Genomic DNA, 21,971 nt, shown 5'->3' with positions numbered 1-21,971 from the left:
CCCCCCCCCCCCCCCGATATACTGTAATTTTTCTTTTTAAAACTCATGAAAGAAAAGAGAAACCAAATCCAAATGGCAGTGACAGAATAATGAAAAATGCAAACTCTGATCCTAGGGCTTAAGGGCAAGAAGACTTCCCTGTGTCACATCAACACTCGTTGCCATGCTTAAATTGACTTTTGTTGCTGTGCAAATCACAAACACCTCCACATCACATGCATACTCTATGGAACCATTTTCTTATTTGTAGAGGATGTTGCACAGATTGAAACATAACAACAGCATGAGTTTTTTTTTAAAAAAAACCAAAACCAAAACAAATAGCCCTATTCAGTTTGATATGGAGAATTATAATTCACTGCAGCAGAGCAAATTAGAATTAGTACCTTGACCCTTAAAGCAGTTTTCTGTCAACAAAAAGAGGGCTAGGAGTACTACACGGGATTCTCTGCAATTACATAAAAGTTGCTTTTTCCTGAAAATCATTTCTAGCTTCTTCTGCCATTTCCATGTTTTTCAAGATTAGTTTTATTATTTTGATCACCCAACAGCTCTTTGTTTTGTACTGTTATCCATATCCTTAAAATTGTACATGAAGTGAAGAAAGGGCTTAGTCCTCTCTTCATAGAGCTCTTTCACACTACACAATGATAGCATTGCACAGCCCAACAACAACAACAACAACAACAACAACAAAATTCTTGGCATCTTGGTTTTTAAGCCTGCTCCTGGGGTTATTTGGGGCACTGATTCAGTACATTGCATTGGATAGACCTCATCAGCTCTAGTTTCTTAGTTATGGTTATCATGTTTTTTTATGGGCAAACAGAGTGAAGAGTGATATATGGCATATGTTCTGTATCTCAAAAACATGAGCTGATAGGAGAAAACTAGTATAATTTTTGGAATCAACAGGTGAAATATATCAATTATTATTATTATTATTATTATTTTGTATCCGCCTTTCCTCGTGGCTCAAGGTGGGTTACAGAAATACACACACACACACATTGTAAAAATACCACAGGTACACATATTAAAATGTATTTCTATAGGAGATACATATTAAAATGTTTTTCTATGGGTGATATATATTAAAATACAGAAAACAGTGATTAAAAAAAGGACATAAATTTAAAATTCATGCTTAATACTGGCTGGGTAGGCCTGCCAGAAGAGATAGGTCTTTAGATTGTTTTTAAATTCTGATAGCTCATTTAGCTGCCGGAGCTCTTCAGACAGGTCATTTCACAATCTTGGGGCAGCCGATGAAAAGGTCCTCAGGGTGATAGTTGGAATAACTGCCTCCCACCCAGAGGCTCTAAGAGTTTGGGGTTGATTGTACAGGAGAGGATGATACCAAGAAATAGGTCTGACATTTGAGGCACCAAAATGTGTGTTGGCCAGTGTTTGATTTCACTTTACCTTCATCACCTTGAGAGCTGTATTTTGATGAGGCAGTAGCTGAGCTACCTGGATGACTTCTACATAATCCACTTTAACAACAGATTTCAGATTGGAATGGGATTTACTGCACAGTTCTGTAATTGTGCTTCTTACATAGTCTGTGAAAGTTTAAAAGGTTATGAAACAAACAAGGAAGCTAAAACAAACAAACAATCCCTGCAAAAAACACAAATTACCAGCTATTTTTAAATCATATTTTTAAATTTAATTTACTTGTTTCGCAGCTTGGCAAGATGTAATATCTGCCAATAGGAAGTAACTAATATTTTGTGATTGCTTGTACCTAAGGCATGTTATAATGCATAATTCATTGGTGCCTTGTAAAAGAAATCCTTTTCTTTAAAAGCATTTGCAAACTTAGAATAAAGCAAGCAAGCAAGCAAGCAAAACAAACAGACTGGTTTTCTATTTTTACAGTGGATTCTGAATTCTGTAATTGAATGTACTTGCTAATACATTTTTTCTTCTGCTTCCTAATCAACACAGTAACTCCCTTTTAGATCTGCAGTGAGTAAGAATGAAAGATCAGAACATGATCTTTTCATTCGTATAATGAAGCCACTAGAAATTGAAAAGATAGCACAATCATATACTGACACAATTAAGTTTTTCTGTGTACTTTCAAATTGTCTCTGACTTATAGCAGCCCTTATCAGGGAGTTTTCTGGGGCTAAGAATGTGTGACTTGCCCAATGTAACCCAGTGAAATTCCAAGGTTGAGCCAGGAATCAAATTCTGGTCTTTAGAATCGTAGTCCAGTGCTCAAACCACCATGGCATGTTGTTCTCTCTCACACGGTTGGTTTAATGCATATTGTCATAGAGAGACCCATTGACTCATGAGCGACAACTCTGACATTCCTTTTTCTACTTCTGACAAAGGTATTAGTCTCATAGGTGAGAAAATGAAATAGATAAATCCTTCCTCCAAAGCAAAACTGTCCAAAAATGCTCTCAGAGAAATCACAAGTTCTTGCTCTGCTTAATGGGAAAGACTCAAAGACAAAATTATACCCATTTTCAAACCATATGGCAACATGAAAGGAAGTGAGGTTAGTCCTTCATTGTTGCCAGATTTGTTCAGAAGGCTATAATAATGCTTATAGGGAAATAAAAGCAAAAAAGCAAGGAGCATGGATGACTTCAGAAAGATTGCTGTTGAGATGATTCATTGAGCCAGGATCTATCAAATAATATGGTCCTTAACAATACAGTTATTTTACTCTAGAGACTCCGCAGAATCATGGATTTTGTCTAAGTCATAGAGTTATACTCCATTGTGGTCAATAGATCTGAGGTTCCTCTGGGTACACAGGAAATGGAAATAGTTGCAAGTGGGGCTTGATGTCACACACTGCTAATGGCAATACCCAAACAGAATGTGTATCAGAGGAGTCAGGAGTGCTTTTTACCAGCTTTGGTTGATATGCCAGCTACACCCCTTCCTAGAATCAGAAGACTTGAAGATGGTAGTGCATGCACTGGTAACTTTGAAGTTGGAATTCTTCAATGCACTATACATTGGGCTACCTCTGTTCAGAAGCTCCAATTAATTCCAAATATGGCAGCCTGATTGGTTATGAGAACATACAGGACTGAGTTTATTACACCTGCACGAAAGTCATTCCTCTAATTGCTAATTAGTTTCCAGGAAAAGTACAAAGTGTTGGCAATAATAACCTTTAACGCTCTACAGTGTTTGGATCACCTTCTTCTATATAATCTGCTTCACACACTTAGGTCCTCTGGCTTTAACTGGTGAGCTCATTGGCTGCCCTGAGGCTGTGGAATGATCTGCCAGAAGAGTTTTGACAGCTAAATGAGCTAATAGAATTCAAGACATAATCGAAGACTAATCTTTTCAGGCAGGCCTACCCAGTCAATTTTAAACTCTGAATTTTAACTTTATATTTTATCAGTATGCATGTCAATCTGGTTGTTAATACATGCATTTTAATACATAGTGTTATATTTTATCTATGTGTTTTAACCATGTACCTTGCCTTCAGCTATGAAGACAATCAGGTAAATAAATAAATAAATAAATAATAATAATAATAATAATAATAATAATAGTCACAAGTACCACTGGCCAGTAGTAAAGAACTGGTGGGATCTTAAACCTGCAAAGGTAGTGGAAAATGAACATGCAAAAATCCTGTGAAACTTTCAAATCCAGACTGACAAAGTTTTGGAACACAATACACCAGACATAATGATTGTGGATTATTGATGTCGTCATACCAGGTGACTGCTGAATTGACGAAAAACTCAGCCGTTATCAGGACCTCAAAATTGAACTGCAAAGGCTCAGGCATAAACTAGTACAGGCGGTCCCAAGTGGTCATCGACACACTGGGTGCTGTGCCAAAACATCTCAGCCGGCATTTGGAAACAATAAACATTGACAAAATCATGATCTGTCTACTGCAAAAGACCTGACTTGGATCTGCACTTGGGAAGTGTTCGACTTGTGATTTTCTGATAAGAAACCCAGTAAATATATCTCATTTGCTGTGACATACTGTGTTTTTTGTGTCAGTAAAATAATAATAATAATAATAATAATAATAATAATAATAAATTTTCATTTATCCTCCCTGTTCAGCACCATATATGCAAATGGCCATGCTGGGGATAAGTCCTTTAAAAGATCGGTTCAGAGTGGTTGGCACAATGTAAGATACTTACAGAGACAACTTTCTGTGCCAGATATATGCTATTTAAGTACAAACTTCAAAATTATGTCCCTTTTATTGGAAGTGATGATGTCTTCCAAAATATGTTGTCCAATATAAACCAAACAGTGCATTTGTTTCTTAAATGTTTCCATTGAAAAACCCAGCTTCAAGTCTCAAAATGTGTATCTCAGTCCAAAAAGGTTAAAGATTAAACTGTGTTATACTTTAAAGTATCAAATAAGTAGTTACAACTAAATTTTTAAAAGACTGAACTATACGATAAAGATATTACAACATTTAGATAAGTTAGTTTATGCAAAAATATATGCTACAGTAAATGCATTTTGAAGAATAAAAAAATACAAAGTAAGCATAGTAGTTTTAGAAAGGAAAACATTTTATTAGCAGCATACAATGATATTTATCAAATAGCAAAATCACAGTCACACCCAGTTCAACATCAAAGTGATCTTGTCTTTGTTTTCATTTTCATTTTAATTTAAGGATGTGGTTGGGACTCAGTTTTCATCACAAGAAGATCCCATTTTTTCATGTGCAATCTAGAAACCATGAAAATACTGTGAAATGAACTGAAATTGTACGAATATTTCTAATTCAAAAACTAGCAAGCAACCCTCCTAGAACTAATGCACAGATGGAAAACCGTGGTGATCCAAATGCTTTTAGCCTACAGCTCCTATCAAACCTAGCTAGAACAGCCTGAGGCAAGATAGTTGCAGTCTGATAACATTTGAAGGCCACAGTTGTCCACAAAAAGTCTAAATAAATTTCCATTTACCAAGCATTAGGAAGAAGTTGAACAGAATTTTTGACTTCCTATTTGAATAAAACCATGTGTATTTAAGTTCCATTGAATTCAGTAAGACTTCTTCCTTAGCAGCATAGTGATTTCAGATTAATGGCTTTATATGGTGAAATAAAAAGAACCTGTATGCAGTCCTGTCTGTTTTGAAGAGCTCAAGGGTTCCCTGGTAGTATAGTCTATAAAGCCTTCTGCTCCCTTCACATTAGATTCCTAAATTGACAGCACAGGGTGATTTACATTGAGTACATGGGGACGTATATGTAGTCCTGTCATTGAAACAGCACATACTCAGCCAGGCATTTTCATAGGTTGCTGAACAGGCCAGTTATCTTTCTCTGTGATGCATGAAAGTGGAATGTACCAGATCATTAGAAAGAATGGAAATCTTGTGAGGATCTTTCATGTAGCCATCTACTCTTTCCCTCTGTTAAGGGACAGAAATTATCAAGGGACAGAAATTTGAAGATGTGGGACGAGGTTGAATAAAATGTATAAAATGAGTTGACAAGCTTTCTGGTCTCCTTAATGTTTTTGCACATGATGGGCTTTCAATCTGTGTGTGAGGTATCCAGAGCTCCTCCCCAGGCCTGAGCTCACATAGAAATAAGTGAAATATGTTCTCATGCTAAAAGATTATTTCACATTGAGATCTGTGCTATGATCTCCAAGATCATACATAGGTATAAGCTATTGTGAGAGTCAGGCCCGTAGCCAGGATTTCGTTTCGGGGGGGGGGCTAAAAAAATTTCAGGGGGGTTTCGGGGGGGGGGGCTGAGTTTCGGGGGGGGGCTGAGTCTGAGTGAAAGAGGGTCTAGCCTAGCAAACCTTTTGTATCATTACCCCAATACCCCCATACATATGGGATATATTGAGAATGGTGATCAAATCATGATATTAATAAACATAACAGTTTAAATAATGCACCAGTAAGGCCTTTTCGTGAACCACCATGAGAATTTCGGGGGGGGGGGGGGGCTGAAGCCCCCCGAGCCCCCCCTCTGGCTACATGCCTGGTGAGAGTTGCACAAGAAGACTAACAAACATCCAGTTTGGTTTTCTTCCATAGTGGGGTTCTTCAGTATTTAGTAAACATATCTTATTACTTGTTAGCCCTTGTATCCCAAAACTCATGATCATTTTTTTTCTTTTCTCATAGCTACTCCTTAATGTTCCCATTCACTTCTCCAATGCACATTATCTGAAATGTATCATTTCCCAACTTCCCAGTTTTCTATGTCCTTCCCTTATTCTCACTTATGCATACATTATAAAATGATTTCATTTCCTCCTATGGAAAATGTTTACTATATAATTTATCGCAGATTTTCTGCTCCTTTATTTCCACTCACCTTCCTAGTCATATTTCTAATGTCCTTATTTGCTTTGCACATGCAACTTCCTGTTTTTGACCAATTCTTAAGTCAACAGTTTTCTTTCATTAGCTATACGTTACTCCCATTCCCAGTGCTTGGTAATATTAAATGGGCAACTAGAATATGCTTATTAAAGATTAGAGATACTAGATATCTTGGAAACTGGACTTAGATATTGTTCTAATAATTATTGATCAAAAGTGAAATACATTTGTCAACAGCACTTCCCCCCACCTTTCCTAAGGTTTACTTCCTGAAACTCTCACTCTACAGAAGAAAATGGAAGACAACTCTGGGATTATGAAAATTACATATTACATCCCAGTATTTAGGCAGAAAATATGGATCTGAACTTCAATTTAAAATTTAAAATTTTATTATAAATAGGTAATTGGGTGTATTTTGGATTTAGGTGATGGCAGTTTTCTTGAGAGCTTAGCTCATCTAATGCTGTTGCCTTATTTTAGATCCAGGCCTATGGATTCTGGTAGAGTAGCTCAAGGTCCAAAAACCATTTCTAGATCTTTTCCTTGTGGGTAGAGGAAGGTTTCTTTGTGAAAAGGAAGAACTGTATCTGGATATTTTCTATGGTAGTCATGAGCTCTCCGGCATCATGGCATTCTTGCTAGGATGAAAATGAGACCTTCCAGAGGCATTTCTGGTACATAATAGTGTGGCATGGAATCCATAATATTCAAAACCCCATCTGTTTCTGGATTCTCCCCCACGTGGGGAGCTACCACCTGGGAGACAGAGTTAGTTTACCTACATTGAGGACCAATAATGGAGAAACAGAAAAAAAGATAAATGGGGGGTGGGGTGGGGTGGGGTGGGCGTTAAGTCCTGTTCCTCTCATAATTCTTGAACTGGTTGGCAGGATATGGCAGGAAACAGCTGCTATTGTACCATGAATTCTCCATTCTCAACCTTTATGAGATTGACCTGTGTGGTATATCAAATGTAATTACGCTGATAAAAATCAAGCCAGAAATACTAACTATGCAAGCTAGGAGTTACTTTTTAAAACCTTATATATTTAGTATACTATAACTCCCTGAATCCCCTAGCCATCAAGACAATGTAGCCGATTCTGGGACCTTTAGTCCTGCAAATATTTTTGAGGCTCTAGCTTGCACTGGGTCCTCTATTTTTGTGATGAAGCATATATTTGTTAACCTCAAATCTCTGTAGTCTGGTTAGTGGACATGAGGTTCACCTCAATTCATCTATAATTAGAACATGGAAAATTAAATTTGGTTTAAGAAATAGAGTGGATATGGAACAATGAGCACTATCAATGTAGAAAGACATTAATTAATGTTTCATTATTGTTCATTCAAATAGAAGGACAGAAAGTTTAGAACTATATGTAAACAAATAACTCATATGTAGTTCCTTTTCCATCCTCCCACTGATAAAAATGTACCACAATCATTTTGCCCGATTTATTTTGCATAATCATTAAGCAATAAATATACTCAAGAGTTAGGTTTCTCAGAATAAATGCAAATGATTCAAGTAATAGCACATCAAGATTTCAGATTAATTGGATTCACTAGAGGAAGCAACATGCAGAGTGTCTGGAAAGCAAAGTAATTAATATTTCTGAAATCAATGGCCAATGTTAAGAGTTATATTATTTTATCATTATGATTAAAGACAGTTATTCAATTCAACTAAGCCACCCCTGTAACAGGACAAAAGGAGACAAAGTCTGCTCTCAGATATGCTATGATGTTTTTCTCCCATTAGGAGAACTGGGACGGCAAAAGCTTCCAGTCCCAATGAAAAAGCTTTCAAACTTTAAACAAAGCTTGGCAACATTTAAATAATATTCGAAAGAAACCTTGTGCTAAGTGTTTTATTTAAACACATCTATGATTTAAACTGGCAGATCTTTGGAAAGCCAATTCAACTATATTAAGCATCACAAGCAAAGCACAAATTATATGTATATATTTATAAGTGACTGAACCTCAAGGTTTCTCTGGAGGGTAAGATTGGAGGTAGATGGCGTTCATCTACAAGAAACCATGTCCCCTAACTCTGTTCAGAAATATTTTTGTCTTTAGTTGATTATACTCCATTCCTGACCTGATGCCAATCTGGAAATCTCACCAAATGATCAGGAAGAGTATAAAGTCTGTATGATTCTTAGGAAGCATCATTATATATTTTTATAGTCTGCATTCATTGATCAAGCATAGTGTGACCCAAAAAAGTCATTTACCTTTATATCACACAAAGAGCTTGTTCTACATTTTTGTATAAATGCAATGAAATTCTACAATATTAGTTAATGGCACTTTTAGTGAAAGTTCCACCATCAGTATACTTCCATTCATTTTCCTTATCTATGGAAATGTACCTAGTAATGGAAACAGTACTGCATATCTCTGCTTCCAAATGGTATTCCTTTTCACTATAGTAATGCCATGTAGTTATTTATACAGATTTTTTTTTACCATACCGGTAAGCTTCTGTCATTAAAAAAATGCCTATGTGATTTTGCCCAACACTTAGTGGACTTCATCCCTTCCACAGGCAGCCATAAGTAGGTAGTAGAAATTCCAGTCACTTCTAGTCTAGTCTAGAAGTGAAGAAATGAAGGAGTCCAAACACAATGGAGAACTGGTAGATTCATTTTGGGCACAGTTACCTGAAGTGCTGTGCCATCTCATTAGAATTAACACCAGCTCTTAGTAAGGTCATCCTTCTATGGAGATAAAATCTATACACAATAAAAGTTTGCATGCGTAAGCTGACTTGTTTAAAGAAAGTGTTCTAGAAACATTCATGAGGTTTCTATGACATGTAACTACAAGTACAAAATAACACAGATGAGCTGAACTAATATAATACAGAACTTATTTGTAAGGACACATTATTATTCAAGAGACAGCTAGAATAAGGATGTTTAGAGATTTCACTTAGATCAACATGACTCCAAAGAATCACCTTACTGTCTCAAATAATAAACAAAAGATGGCTTAGGATTGATGTGCTTGTTTCAAGTATCCACACTAAAAATTAGTTATGTGTTGTGTTACAAGGGAATGTAACTCCAAACATTCCCCAAGAAAAGGAAATCTTTGAAAATTGTTCAAGTTTAGATATCAAAGTTAACCTATTTGCTAAGACAGTACTGAAATTCTGAATGTTTAACATTTTTATGAATAGTAGCATTGTTTCGGATTTAGCTTCTCCAGCACCAGACAGTTAACTGGCTCTTCCTCCTTATATATATTTTATGGTAGTACATAATATGATTTGGAATAGTTTAGTAAAAGTGCATATGAATGCATATAAACCACTAATTCATTTTTGAAACACTCAAAACTCCTCCTTCATTTAGTTCATCTTTGCAGGATCTGGACAATTTCAGAATCTGTTCTACCCTCTGCTTTTAAAAACTGGAAAATACTGCTTACCTTTACAGAGATATTTATTACAATTTTCTCACTTATTTCCAAGCAAATCACCTTCCAGTTGTATAATGAATTCCCTAAGGACAACCACCCTAAAGGGGGCTAGCATGTTATAACTGTAAAAAGAGTCTACAGTTATGATTCCTGTCCTTAAGTATTTTTGAGTGGGACACTTGATCTTAAGATAATTGTATGGGAAACAAGATGTGAAAAATACAACAGCAAACTTAAAACAGAAACAGCCTAAGAAATACAGGGAGATGTACAAAACACACAAATATGCAAGTACAAGTTGTCAAGTACAACTTCAGCACCATGCTTTCCTTCAGGAAAGGGGCACTTAGGTACTCTTTCAAATGTTGTATCACATGTTCCTCTCTTTTTGACTCTACTGGTTCTGAAGAAGAGCAGAGAACCTTTCCGAGAGCATGTAATCAAATGGATCACATCACATTTCAGTGATCATAGATGCCAATGGTTCTCACATGCCCCTCATAGAGGGCATAAAGTGCAAAATTGTCACAATGTCACAGGTTGCATGACTCTATTGTTTCGGTGCCTTGATCTTCTGTCTAGAAGTTTTTGACTGTCCAGTCTTCCCTTTGTTGTCTTGAACTGGAGTAACAGCATATTGTGAAGTGTACCCATTGTATCCATTTACAAAGACACATTGATAGTAGCGCACAGCAGCTGGGGGTGGAATGGGGGAGAGAATAAGAGGAAAAGTAAGTTATGGTTGTCTTATAGTGACTTACAGAACTTAAAACAAATACAGATAAAATACATAAAAGTCATATGTAAAAGATTTATTACAATGGGATTAAACTATTCATATAACTAAAACCATTTGGAAAAAATCTTTCAAAATACAAAAGATAAAAAGAAGTGGAAACACACTCCTAAAAGCCCTTGCAATCAGTTTTTAAAATAATGTTGGAATAGAATAATTTTTTCATAGATAGGAAGGAGGGACCCATCCCAGCCTCCCTAAGGAAAGATTTCCGAAGCCTGGAAACAGCAGCCAATAGGTCCTCCTCTCAAGTTTTCATCCAATGGACCCATGAAGGTGATGGGACCAGAATCCCCACCCCCAATCTCAGAGCTCATGTGAGAAGGCACAGTCCTACAGATAAGATGGACCTGAGACACAACCAGCACTTTGAAATGAAATGGATCAGTAGCCATTGAAGAAATTGTGATAAGGTTGGTAATATACTCACTTGTTACAACAAACCAATAAAAGTTTGTAATTTTACTTAAGATACAGCCTTCAGGTGTGTCTTATGCTGTCTCATAGACATCTATAACACTGTTTATCTATACTGTAGAATTAATACAGACTGACATCACTTTGATTGCCATAGCTCAGTTCATCAAATCATAGCAGATCATCAGATAAATGCTAGACCCCTCTGCATGCATTTAGATGAAGTTACTTGTCCAGCTGTTTTGAAAGTAAATTAAAAACATTATGACCTGGAAATGACAGATTATGGCCATACTTTGATCTCACTTATGTTTTAAAAAAACAGTACAAGGCAAACAAAATACCAGTTACAAACTCACATTTCCTAGCTGTGCTTATTTCTGACTGCCCGCCTGGAATGAAGAAAAGAAAAGATTTATCACTAATATAAGGCTCCATCTGATGGTATTATAGAAAAACACAGAACATGCTTTACATTTCTAGCCCAATGATAAAAGATGCAAAATATAAAATATATAATGAAAACTGTTTTGGCATTGAATCAAGATACAGTTGTTGATCATTTGCGTAAGTTACTATTTTTACTTCTGGGCACAGTTTCAAATGCTGGCTGAATAAAGAATACAGACGCAATAGAGTTTTAGTATATTTGGCAGTCCAAACTACTTGAGGGGAGTTTTCCCCCCTGTATGGGTCTTTAGAAGTATGATCTGCATTGATGTGGAACAGAATATTTCTACAGGTTGCTCAAAAGTTGTGAAATGTGTTGACATTTCCACATGGCTTAGGATGTTGGTGGAAATGTGTTTATTTTATCTGGCCTCTGGCAATTTCTAAAGGTCAGCATGGATTGACCTTATTTAATACATGATTTTCTGTTGGTTTTCTCTCTTACATTTTAAGCTGCATTTCATTATTATGGGAGGTTTGTACATATATAGTGGGAAGGCACAGGAGTCAGCAAAATTGCTGTGGTGGCATGTAATATTTCCATTCCTAGTTCTGGTTGTTAACACGGGGAGCGGACTAATAAAAATACTGATAAACAACTGAAAACATGGGAAAACATGTATTTACATCATCATAAACTGATTGGTGATCATATAAAGATGCTGTGGGGACAGCAGAGATGAAATAGCTATTCTACAAATGGTGCCAGCAGTGTAGCCATTGTATTACAGTTCCAGGACACAACCCATCTCCCACAATGAGTTGCAATGTGCATTGGGATATATTGTGTACTGGAACAAGTGCAATGTAGTAATGGAGAGAACATGCAAATGTATTAAAAATATGGCCAAACCCATATTTTTCAAATGTTGAGAAATTCTGATGAGAAGAATCCTGGACTAGCAAGAATCTTGGCCGTTTTGTACATCTGCAAAATTTGCACATGGTTATTTTGCATAGAAAGAATTTTCTGTGCAGAACACAGTCCAAGATTGAAGTGGTGAGAAAATGATTGAAATTACTTGATGCTACTTTCAAGAAGAAACATAGTGAAGAATTTCTATCAGGCTGCTTCACTTGCATAATTTATTTATTTATTTGTTGCATTTGTTGACCGCCGTTCTCAGCCCTAGGGCGACTCACGGCGGTGTACAACATATAAAAGACAATTTACACTAAAGCAATAACAAAAAATCAACATATCACTAATACACTAATACACAATAATATAATTACACTAGAATAATCCGCTCCATCTTATCGTAGAATCATAACCAGTCTCGTAATCCATATTCCGTTCCAGTTGTCATTACCAGTTAATGTAGCACTCAATTAAATGCCTTCTCAAATAGCCATGTCTTTAGGCTCTTACGGAAAGACATAAGGGAGGGCGCCTGTCTGATGTCAACAGGGAGGGTGTTCCACAGCCGGGGGGCCACCACCGAGAAGGCCCTCTCTCTCGTCCCCGCCAGACGTACCTGTTAAGCAGGCGGGATCGAGAGAAGGGCCTCCCCAGATGATCTCAAGGCCCTCGTGGGCTCATAGGCCGAGATGCGGTCTGAAAGGTATTTTGGGCCGGAACCGTTTAGGGCTTTGTAGGATAACACCAGCACCTTGAATTGGGCCCGGTAGCAGATCGGCAGCCAGTGGAGCTGGAACAACAAGGGCGTTGTATGCTCCCTGCGTCCCGCTCCTGTTAGTAACATAGCTGCCGCGCGCTGGACTAGCTGGAGCTTCCGGGCCGTCTTCAAGGGCAGCCCCACGTAGAGAGCGTTGCAGTAGTCAAGGCGGGATGTGACCAGAGCGTGTACCACCGTGGCCAAGTCAGACTTCCCGAGGTACGGGCGCAGCTGGCGCACGAGCCTGAGCTGTGCAAATGCTCCCCTGGTCACCGCTGAAACCTGGGGATCCAGGCTCAACGATGAATCCAGGATCACACCCAAGCTGCGAACCTGCGCCTTCAAGGGGAGTGCGACCCCATCCAGCAAAGGCTGTAACCCTATACCCTGTTCGGCCTTGCGACTGACCAGGAGTACCTCTGTCTTGTCTGGATTTAATTTCAGTTTGTTCGCCCTCATCCAGACCATTACAGCGGCCAGGCACCGGTTCAGGACCTCGACAGCCTCCTTAGTAGCAGGTGGGAAGGAGTGACAGAGTTGGATATCATTTGCGTACAGATGACACCGCACCCCGAAACTCCGGATGATCTCACCCAGCGGCTTCATGTAGATATTAAACAACATGGGGGACAATATAGAGCCCTGTGGAACCCCACAGGTCAAAGGCTGTGGTGTTGAACAGGAGTCCCCCAATAACACCTTCTGGGTGCGGCCCTCCAGAAATGACTGGAGCCACTGCAGAGCAGTGCCCCCAAGGCCGATTTCTGCAAGGCGCCCCAGAAGGATACCGTGGTCGACGGTATCGAAGGCCGCTGAGAGGTCCAGGAGCACCAACAGGGACACACTCCCCCTGTCTAGCTCCCGGCGCAGATCATCCACTAAGGCGACCAAGACCGTCTCGGTTCCATGTCCCGGTCTGAAACCAGATTGTGCCAAATCCAGATAATCCGTGTCTCTCAAGAATACCTGGAGTTGTGAGGCCACCACGCTTTCCATGACTTTGCCCAAGAAGGGGAGATTGGAAACAGGCCGAAAGTTGTCAAATTTAGTGGGGCCCAATGATGGTTTCTTCAACAGCGGTTTTATAATAGCTTGTTTTAAGCTCGCTGGAATCTTGCCTTCCCGAAGGGAGGCATTAACCACCACCGTTACCCACTCAGCCAATCCCCCTCTGGCCTCCTTCAGAAGCCAGGATGGGCAGGGGTCTAGGATGGACGTGGTGGGCCTCATTCCTCCAAGTATCTTGTCCACATCCTCAGGCTTCACAAACTGAAAAGAATCCATCAAAATAGGACAAGCAGGTGTTCGTGTCACATCCTCAGAGACTGCATTTAACATGGTGTCCAGCCCAGAACGGATCAAGGCGACTTTGTCTGCAAAGAACCGAGCAAATGCTTCGCAGCGCGTGACCGAATTGTCAGGACTTTCGCCTGAGGTGGTGGGAGTTAAAAGACCTCTGACAATCCGAAACAACTCCACCAGATGGTTTTTTGCAGACGCAATAGTGGCCGCAAAGAAAGTTTTCTTTGCGGCTTTTATTGCCGCGGCATATGCCCTTAGAAAGGACACAAACCGTGCTCGATTTGACTCGCTTGGGTCCGAGTGCCACACGCTCTCTAGTTCCCTCTTCCTTCGCTTCATCACTGCCAGCTCCTCAGTAAACCAAGGAGCTGGTTTAGCTCGGCTACTTGAGAGGGGACGTTCCGGAGCGATCATGTCAATTGCCCTGGTCATCTCCCCATTCGACCAAGGCTTCGACGTGATCACCTACCGAGGTGGCGGGAAAATCCCCAAGAGCCGTCAGGAATCCATTCGGATCCATAAGCCTCCTGGGGCGGACCATCTTAGTGGGTCCTCCACCTTTGCGGAGGTTGGGGGGCGCAGTGAGCCTAAATCTGATCAGGAAGTGGTCGGTCCATGGCAACGGAGAGATTGACAACTCCTCCACACCGCCACCCTGCTCCCATCCCTGGCAGAAAACCAAGTCCAATGTATGTCCAGCACAGTGGGTGGGGCCAGATATTTGTTGGGACAGCCCCATGGTTGCCATGGCAGACATGAAGTCCTGAGCCGCTCCTGTGAGGGTCGCCTCGGCATGGATATTGAAGTCCCCCAGCACAAGAAGCCATTGAGACTCCAACGCCAGGCTCGAGACTACCTCCGCTAGCTCAGGTAGGGAGACTGTAGTGCAGCGAGGTGGACGGTACACTAGCAGAATCCCTATTCTGTCCCGGTCACCCACCCTCAGGTGGACGCATTCAAAATTTGTGGTCTGCGGGATGGGACTCCTGGTCAGATGGATGGAATCTCTATAGACCACTGCGACCCCGCCTCCCCGTCCTCCGGATCTCAGTTGGTGCTGTACGGAGAAGCCTGGAGGACAAAGCTGGGTAATAATGAATGCTTGAGTGTCCAAGTTCATTTTTGAGCACAATGAACATTTCTGAAACCATTTTGGTTCATGCAAAATTAATCTTTCTCCTTTAACAAAATAGATGCAAGCTGTATTACCTGTGGAGTAAACAAATGAATGTTATGACAGATCCTTTCTCAATCTTTGTTTTCCACAAAAATAAGAGAGACTGTGATATACCTTTTTATCATGGCTTTTAAAATTAAAAAAAACATTTTGTGGGTAATTTTAACATATGGTAGTTTTGGGTATCATCTTGCAGAAGTCCAACCAGTCTGAATGTCCTGAAGAGTTGCATGCTCAAAATGCACAGATCCTGATTATAGGTGTTACAAGTGAGAATGACTAAACAGTCATGGACATTACATTTATTGTTTGCTTTCTATGATATCTGGATACACAACTGGGGAATAGAAAAGCTAGAGTACTTACTCAAATGTCAGAATAAGCACATGTCAGATAAAAGATTTATGGCTTCTTTAGTGTACACTCACTCAAGTATAAAATGTTATGATATAATAACCATAACTGTGATTTCTAAAAAAAACCCCAATATGCTCATGATTAGAGAGATAGAAATCAGTAGATCAGGTGCACTTGCCCGCTCTGTTATCTGCACAGCAATTTTCTTGCTTTTTTCACACCAGTAGATTTGTGACAGAGAGTAATTATGACAACAATAGGCATTTTTCTACAAGGCATGCTAATGTGAAGCCACTGATACAAATTTCTATATGAGGAGATGGGCTCTTCTTTGTCTTTTATTTACATTTCTTTCATCATCACCAGTGAACACAATTTTCCCCACAGGCACACACACACACATTCAGCCATCGATTTCATTGAGACAAAGCAGGCTGGCTCAGGCGATGAAGCCTCTTAGGAACAAGAAATGTGGTACCAGTGGTGGATTTGACTGGTATCCATCCAGAAGTCTATCAATTTGTTCCAAAATGTGCTATTTCCTTATAATCTTATCACCAGTCATCTTATAATAAACACTGAGTTCCTTCCCAAGTTTCATGAGCAACTTACATTTACATAAGAATGACTGGCCTCCTGGGAGGAAAGTTATAATGTTGTAAGCTAGGCTTGTGACCTTGTAATTGTTTGTTACCTTTACACTCATAGCACCATTGCCATGACCCCAAATGTCTCGAAATCCACCTCAAAATCCAGGTGTCTGTATCAATGGATGGAGCTCTATATAGTCCTAATGAGCATGGCAGTAAAGGATTACACATCCATCACTTTCAGTTCAACAAGCCACATTGCAATGAGGATCTATAGAAGTCCCTGTTTCTGTTGCATTGCTGCTTGATGGCAGGAGGGAGCTGGGTACATTGTCATTCATTGCCCTACTTACTATTTCTGCAGGATTCCATCCCTCAGTATGGATGCCCGGATTTTAAAGTTATTCTTGGGAGTTAACTCAGGAGATGGAACATAAGCCATGGCATCATATCTGTGTGTCTGATGCAGAACCCTGGCTGATTTTCCTCACCTACCCATCTCTCTGCAAACCAGCTGTATACCACTAAAATAAATAATAAAATCTGCTCCAAAGGACCCACTTCACTGTTCTCTACAGCTGAGTGGGAGCAGGCATATAGAGCTGCTCAGTGAATAGGGAATGCTCTTTGCTGTCAACAGACAGGTATAATTGGATTTCCCATTCTATTTTAAGTTGCTATCCTCCATAGCTCAACAAATGGCAAGAAGTTGTATTTTTATTTTTAGATGGAATACTTATCACACACACACAAATCAGAAACCAATAGGCTTGGTTGATCCCCAAAAATGGTTCAAAACTCATTTTGGATGTAGGAGCACTGGTGGTTCGATTTGGAATTGAAGTCCGAATTTTTCCGAAAAAAATCGGAACTTTCTGAAATTTCTGAATCGCTTTGTTAATGCTGGACACGAATCAAAGAGAGTACATAGAGCCCTTTTGGGCCCCTGGAAGCTGATTTCACATGTTAGGGAAGAAGAGGCTTGAATTTATGGGATTTGTAGTGTCTTTTGTGGCAACACACAGCTAACTATTAAGAAAAATATGGCCAAGAGACCTTTTGGGGTCTTGGAAGCTGATTTCACAAATAAGGGAAGGAGAGGCATTTAAATTCTGGGGCTTTTAAAAACATTGGAGTGCTTTGGTTCCTCCATGTTGCTCCTTCCACCCACGCCATGCACCCACACACCTCAATACCCATGCGGTGCCCAACTGTGTTGCTCCTTCCATCCACGCCATGCACCCACACACCCCAATACCCATGTGGTGCCCACCTATCCCAAACCCCAACAGCAACAACACACAAGTGGCAAGGCAGCCAGCCAGCCAGCCAGCCAGCCAGGCATCAGCTCTTCTCCCAGCCCTTCTTCCCTTCTCTGCTTGCTTGCTCTGCCGTGCTCTGCCCTTCTTCCAAACTCCCTTCAACACAACCTCCCCTCCCCTCCCCTCCCCTCTCCTCTCCTCCCTTCCCTTCCTTTCCCTTCCCTTCTCCCGTCTCAGGCTCTGAATGAGCCTCTCAGCCATGTGCCCCCCTTTATACAGAGCAATGGCTGCCAAAACCCCTCCCCTCCCCAAAACTTCTCCCCTGATTGGCTGGGAGGCAAGCAACCTCTCTGCATGCAAGCTGCTTGCCTCCCAGCAGACTAGAGGGCTGAAAATACACTGAATAATTTCTGACTCACTTCCTGAGTTGGAACAGAAATGGCGAAAAAAGCTTCAGAAGGGTGAAGGGACTTCCGGTTTATAAAAATAGCTCGAAATCACTTCAAAAAGGTAATTAAAATGAATTTATAACGAGTTACAAATTATCTGATGAGGATCTATCCATGCGCACTAGAAACCAATATCAGTTATATGGTATGTCGATAAACAAGTCAAGTGTATGATGATACTGCAAGATGATAAATTAATACCTCACATTTGTTCTCTAACTAGCATGTCCTTATCAGTAGATGCAATCTTTAATTTATTTTATTTATATCGTGTTTATCTTTAATGTATACACTTCATTAGGCACCCTCTAATATTTACTGATCGCAGTTTTTCTAAAAAAAAAAGCTTTCCACCTTTAGGAAATTTTTGACATATTTTAAAATGTCAGAAGAAAAGATGAAAAAGTTCTTCCACACATGTATGAAAAACAAAGGTCAAAAATGTTCCAAGTCAATTCACTCATCCACTTATCAAAGTCATTCCCTGTCAATATAACATCTTTGTCAGAAATGCCCACCCATTCTGAGGAGACTCTTTATTCTCCCTTCTCTCAGAAATATTCTGGGAAAGAATCTTGGGATATAGCATACCCACACACTGTCACACAAATCTCTAATAGAAACTGATGGCTTGTAACTGAAATGCAGGATCGTAGGACATTGTGCTGGAAGGTGCATTGTCTAGTTTTGACTCATTAATAAATGGTTAATGTTCCAGAAGCCCTCCTCCCCACCCAAATTAGATTAATCAGAATGTAGTTATAAAAGTATTTCCAGGTTTTTTAAAATAAATAAAATTCATGTTTATTAGGCTATTTTGCAGAGATTAAGTTGTTGGATATGTTTTTAATATAATTATAGAGTTGAGAGAGGTTTTCTGAATTATTGAGTTCAACCCCCTGATCAATGCAAGATCCCCAGCTAAAACATCCCCAGCAGATAGATGCCCACCCTCTTTTTGAAGACATCCATAAAAGAGACTCTACCAACAATCTAAGAAATTGGTTCCATTGATGAATTGCTCTTACTGTCAAGAAGTTCCTTCTAATGTTCCCTCAAAATCAAACCTCCTGTAACTACAAACCATTGGACAGAGTTGCACTTTCTGGAGCTAGCAGAGAAAATGCCTGCTCCCTCGTCTCTGGAACAGCCCTCGGTGTATTTGAAAACTACAGTTACGTACTGTACCCTTAAACATTAGAAAGAACTCCTGATGGTAAGAGCTGTTCTATAATTAAATATGTTGCCTCAGAGTGTGGTGGAGTCTCCTTCCCTTGAGAGTTTTCAACAGAAGCCAAATGGCTATCTGTCTGAAGTGCTTTGATTGTGCATTTCTGGATGGCAGAAAAAGATTGGACTGGATGGCTCTTGTGGTTACTTCTGCCTCTATGATTCTATTGTTTTATGATGCCATGCCATACTTCTCTCTTCACCAAGCTGAACATATCAATGTTTGCCATGTTGTCCACGCTCTGATATTATTTGTCCATATATCCCTCAGTTTTAATCAGTGAAATGCTGGAGAGTATATACTATTCAAACTTCTTGTGCCCTGCTCCTTTTCAATATCATCAAGAACTATAAAAGTCCAACAATAATAAATAAGACTCTCCATATCTCATACAATTTCATGAATGCAGTCTCCACTAAAAATGGGCAAAGTCTGGCCATCCAGATATTGAACTGCATATTTTACCTTCCCTCATCACTGGCTATGTTATTAAGGGTTAATAGAATTTGAAGTTCAATAACATCTGTACAACCAATTATATCATTCCTGGTGTAAAATAAATATTGATACTTTTATCTTTATGACAGGGAGGCTTTGGTCAACACTAAAACCCAAGCCCTATTGGGTCACCGATAGGCTGAGAAAGGAGGTATACAAATACAGTACATAAATAATAAATAAATATTTGAAATCAAAACTACTATTCCTATTCTTTTTAAAAAGTACTCTACTGTTTTCTATTGGTGTGCCGCATAGGGGAAAATAATAAAGAACATAGCAGCATTAATAGTTACTACAGACCTAAATAACCTCAAGACACCAGCCCCTGTCTGATCTTGATGTGAAGCAAGATTACTCAGGTTAGTACTTGGACAGGAGACTTTCAATGATTACCAGGTGCCTAAGAAAACCCTATCAGAAGCAAAAGTCGACAAATGACTTGAATGTGCATAGGCACAGACAATAGTTACCACAAAAACTGCAGAATATGTAAAATGAAGTTATTAGAAAGTGACATTCAATACAAATTAGAAAGTTTATAAAGGTATAGACAAATGTACTAATTACAATTCACCATTTAAATCAATAGATGTTTCATCATTACCCTATACAATTGATCTATACCAGTTTATGGATACCATTTGGAATGATAATCTGAAATAGGAAAATTTCTAAAATGTAAAATTGCATAATCCAAATTCAGCTTTCGGACATTATCATAGTGTACAAGCCTTGCCTCTGCGTTGTCTTAAACCTAACCATTGGTAGAAAAACAGGTCTGATGTTGTCTTTCTAATCCACAAGGTTATGCACTTTACTATCCAAATTACAGAAAAACAGAATACATTAAAGGATAATAGATAGAAGAATCACATATTGTAGCAATACAGTGTTTTCTGAAGGTGTTTTATGAGGAGCTCTGGAGAAGAGCATACCATTGTTTCTGTTGGATTATTTCTTTACTTTTATCTACTTGCAATCCTACCAAATTTTAGGAGCAAAACTCAGAATAATTGGAGTCTTAGCATATGGAAATCCACAGGGCTTAAATTGCCTACTAGCTTTTTTATGCAAACAGCTTCCAGCTTCCAAATGCTTTGTTTTGGTGAACAGCAATCTCTTATTCAACTCCCATTCAGTGTCAGTGCATCTTTTCTCAATCATAACACAGGAGCATCAGGATCACTTTTTCTTATTTAAGGTTTGAGCTTGAAAACATATAACATTTCCCCACAGGCCAGCTTTCAAGGGCAAATGACTCATTCTTTCTCAGCCTGATGGAATGAATAACAACAGTTTTGATAACCAAGTTACAGTTTTGTACAATGCTGACAAGTACTATATGTCACCTGCGAATCAAAGAGGCTTGCAATGCCTTTAACCCTAAGCCGAGCTTACTTGTTGTTTTTGCAGGTTTTGACGTTTTGTCTGTAAGGAAAGAAAAATGATTGTCAGAGGCAAAATCTGAACAGCAACAGAACTATTTGCTACTCTTTACTCATTAATACACATTTTGATTATGTTAATTCAGTTAAATTTGTCAAGCAGTGATCAAGCTGTGAACAATGATGTCCTTGAACAACATATTTGACAAGATGACTTGAGAATGTCTTTTTGCATAGCTGAACATCTAAGAAAACACATTGTTCTTTATCAGTGTCATTGCAAAATGTATTTGAAAATGACTAATAGCCACCAAAGACACAGTTATAATCATCCTAAGGTCTCTTCTTTCTTTCTCCATGATAACTGATCTTCTCATTTTAAATCAGAGCCTGAAAAACTTACTTTTAACCTACTTATCTCAGAACCCCCGGGGCAAAATGGCCAAGGTTTATATTGGCTAATGTTTTGCAAGATAAAATCCAACAACACTTTCTTGTACTTCCCAACAGTGAATAAATTCAGATTTTTCATGTAAGCAGAAATCCCATAAAGAACTAGAGCAGTAAGATAATATTCACCATTTTGGAGGATGGAACAAAGCTAACTGGAAATAGCTAAAGCTAAGGAAATGGCCAATATCAACTACCCTTGGTTGAAGGACATACT

The 21,971-nt window shown here is 39.2% G+C and overlaps 1 protein-coding gene across 1 annotated transcript in view; it reads right to left on the bottom strand.

Annotated features, from left to right (window-relative positions):
• Positions 1–6,718: 6,718 nt before the first annotated feature.
• Positions 6,719–21,971, bottom strand: part of LOC132774713 (triadin-like) — a 133,675-nt gene continuing 118,422 nt past the window's right edge. The window contains exons 48-50 of the mRNA XM_067466871.1: positions 21,318–21,347; positions 11,341–11,373; positions 6,719–10,464 (exon numbers count right to left, since the gene is read on the bottom strand). Of these exons, the coding sequence (XP_067322972.1) occupies positions 10,319–10,464; positions 11,341–11,373; positions 21,318–21,347 (209 nt within the window). The 3' untranslated portion in view covers positions 6,719–10,318. The remainder of the gene's footprint in view (positions 10,465–11,340; positions 11,374–21,317; positions 21,348–21,971) is intronic.

Source organism: Anolis sagrei, chromosome 1, assembly GCF_037176765.1.
Source record: "Anolis sagrei isolate rAnoSag1 chromosome 1, rAnoSag1.mat, whole genome shotgun sequence".
Classification (NCBI taxonomy): Eukaryota; Metazoa; Chordata; class Lepidosauria; order Squamata; family Dactyloidae; genus Anolis; species Anolis sagrei.
The sequence above is the reverse complement of the archived record's forward strand: the minus strand, read 5'-3'. Positions and strand labels throughout refer to the sequence as shown.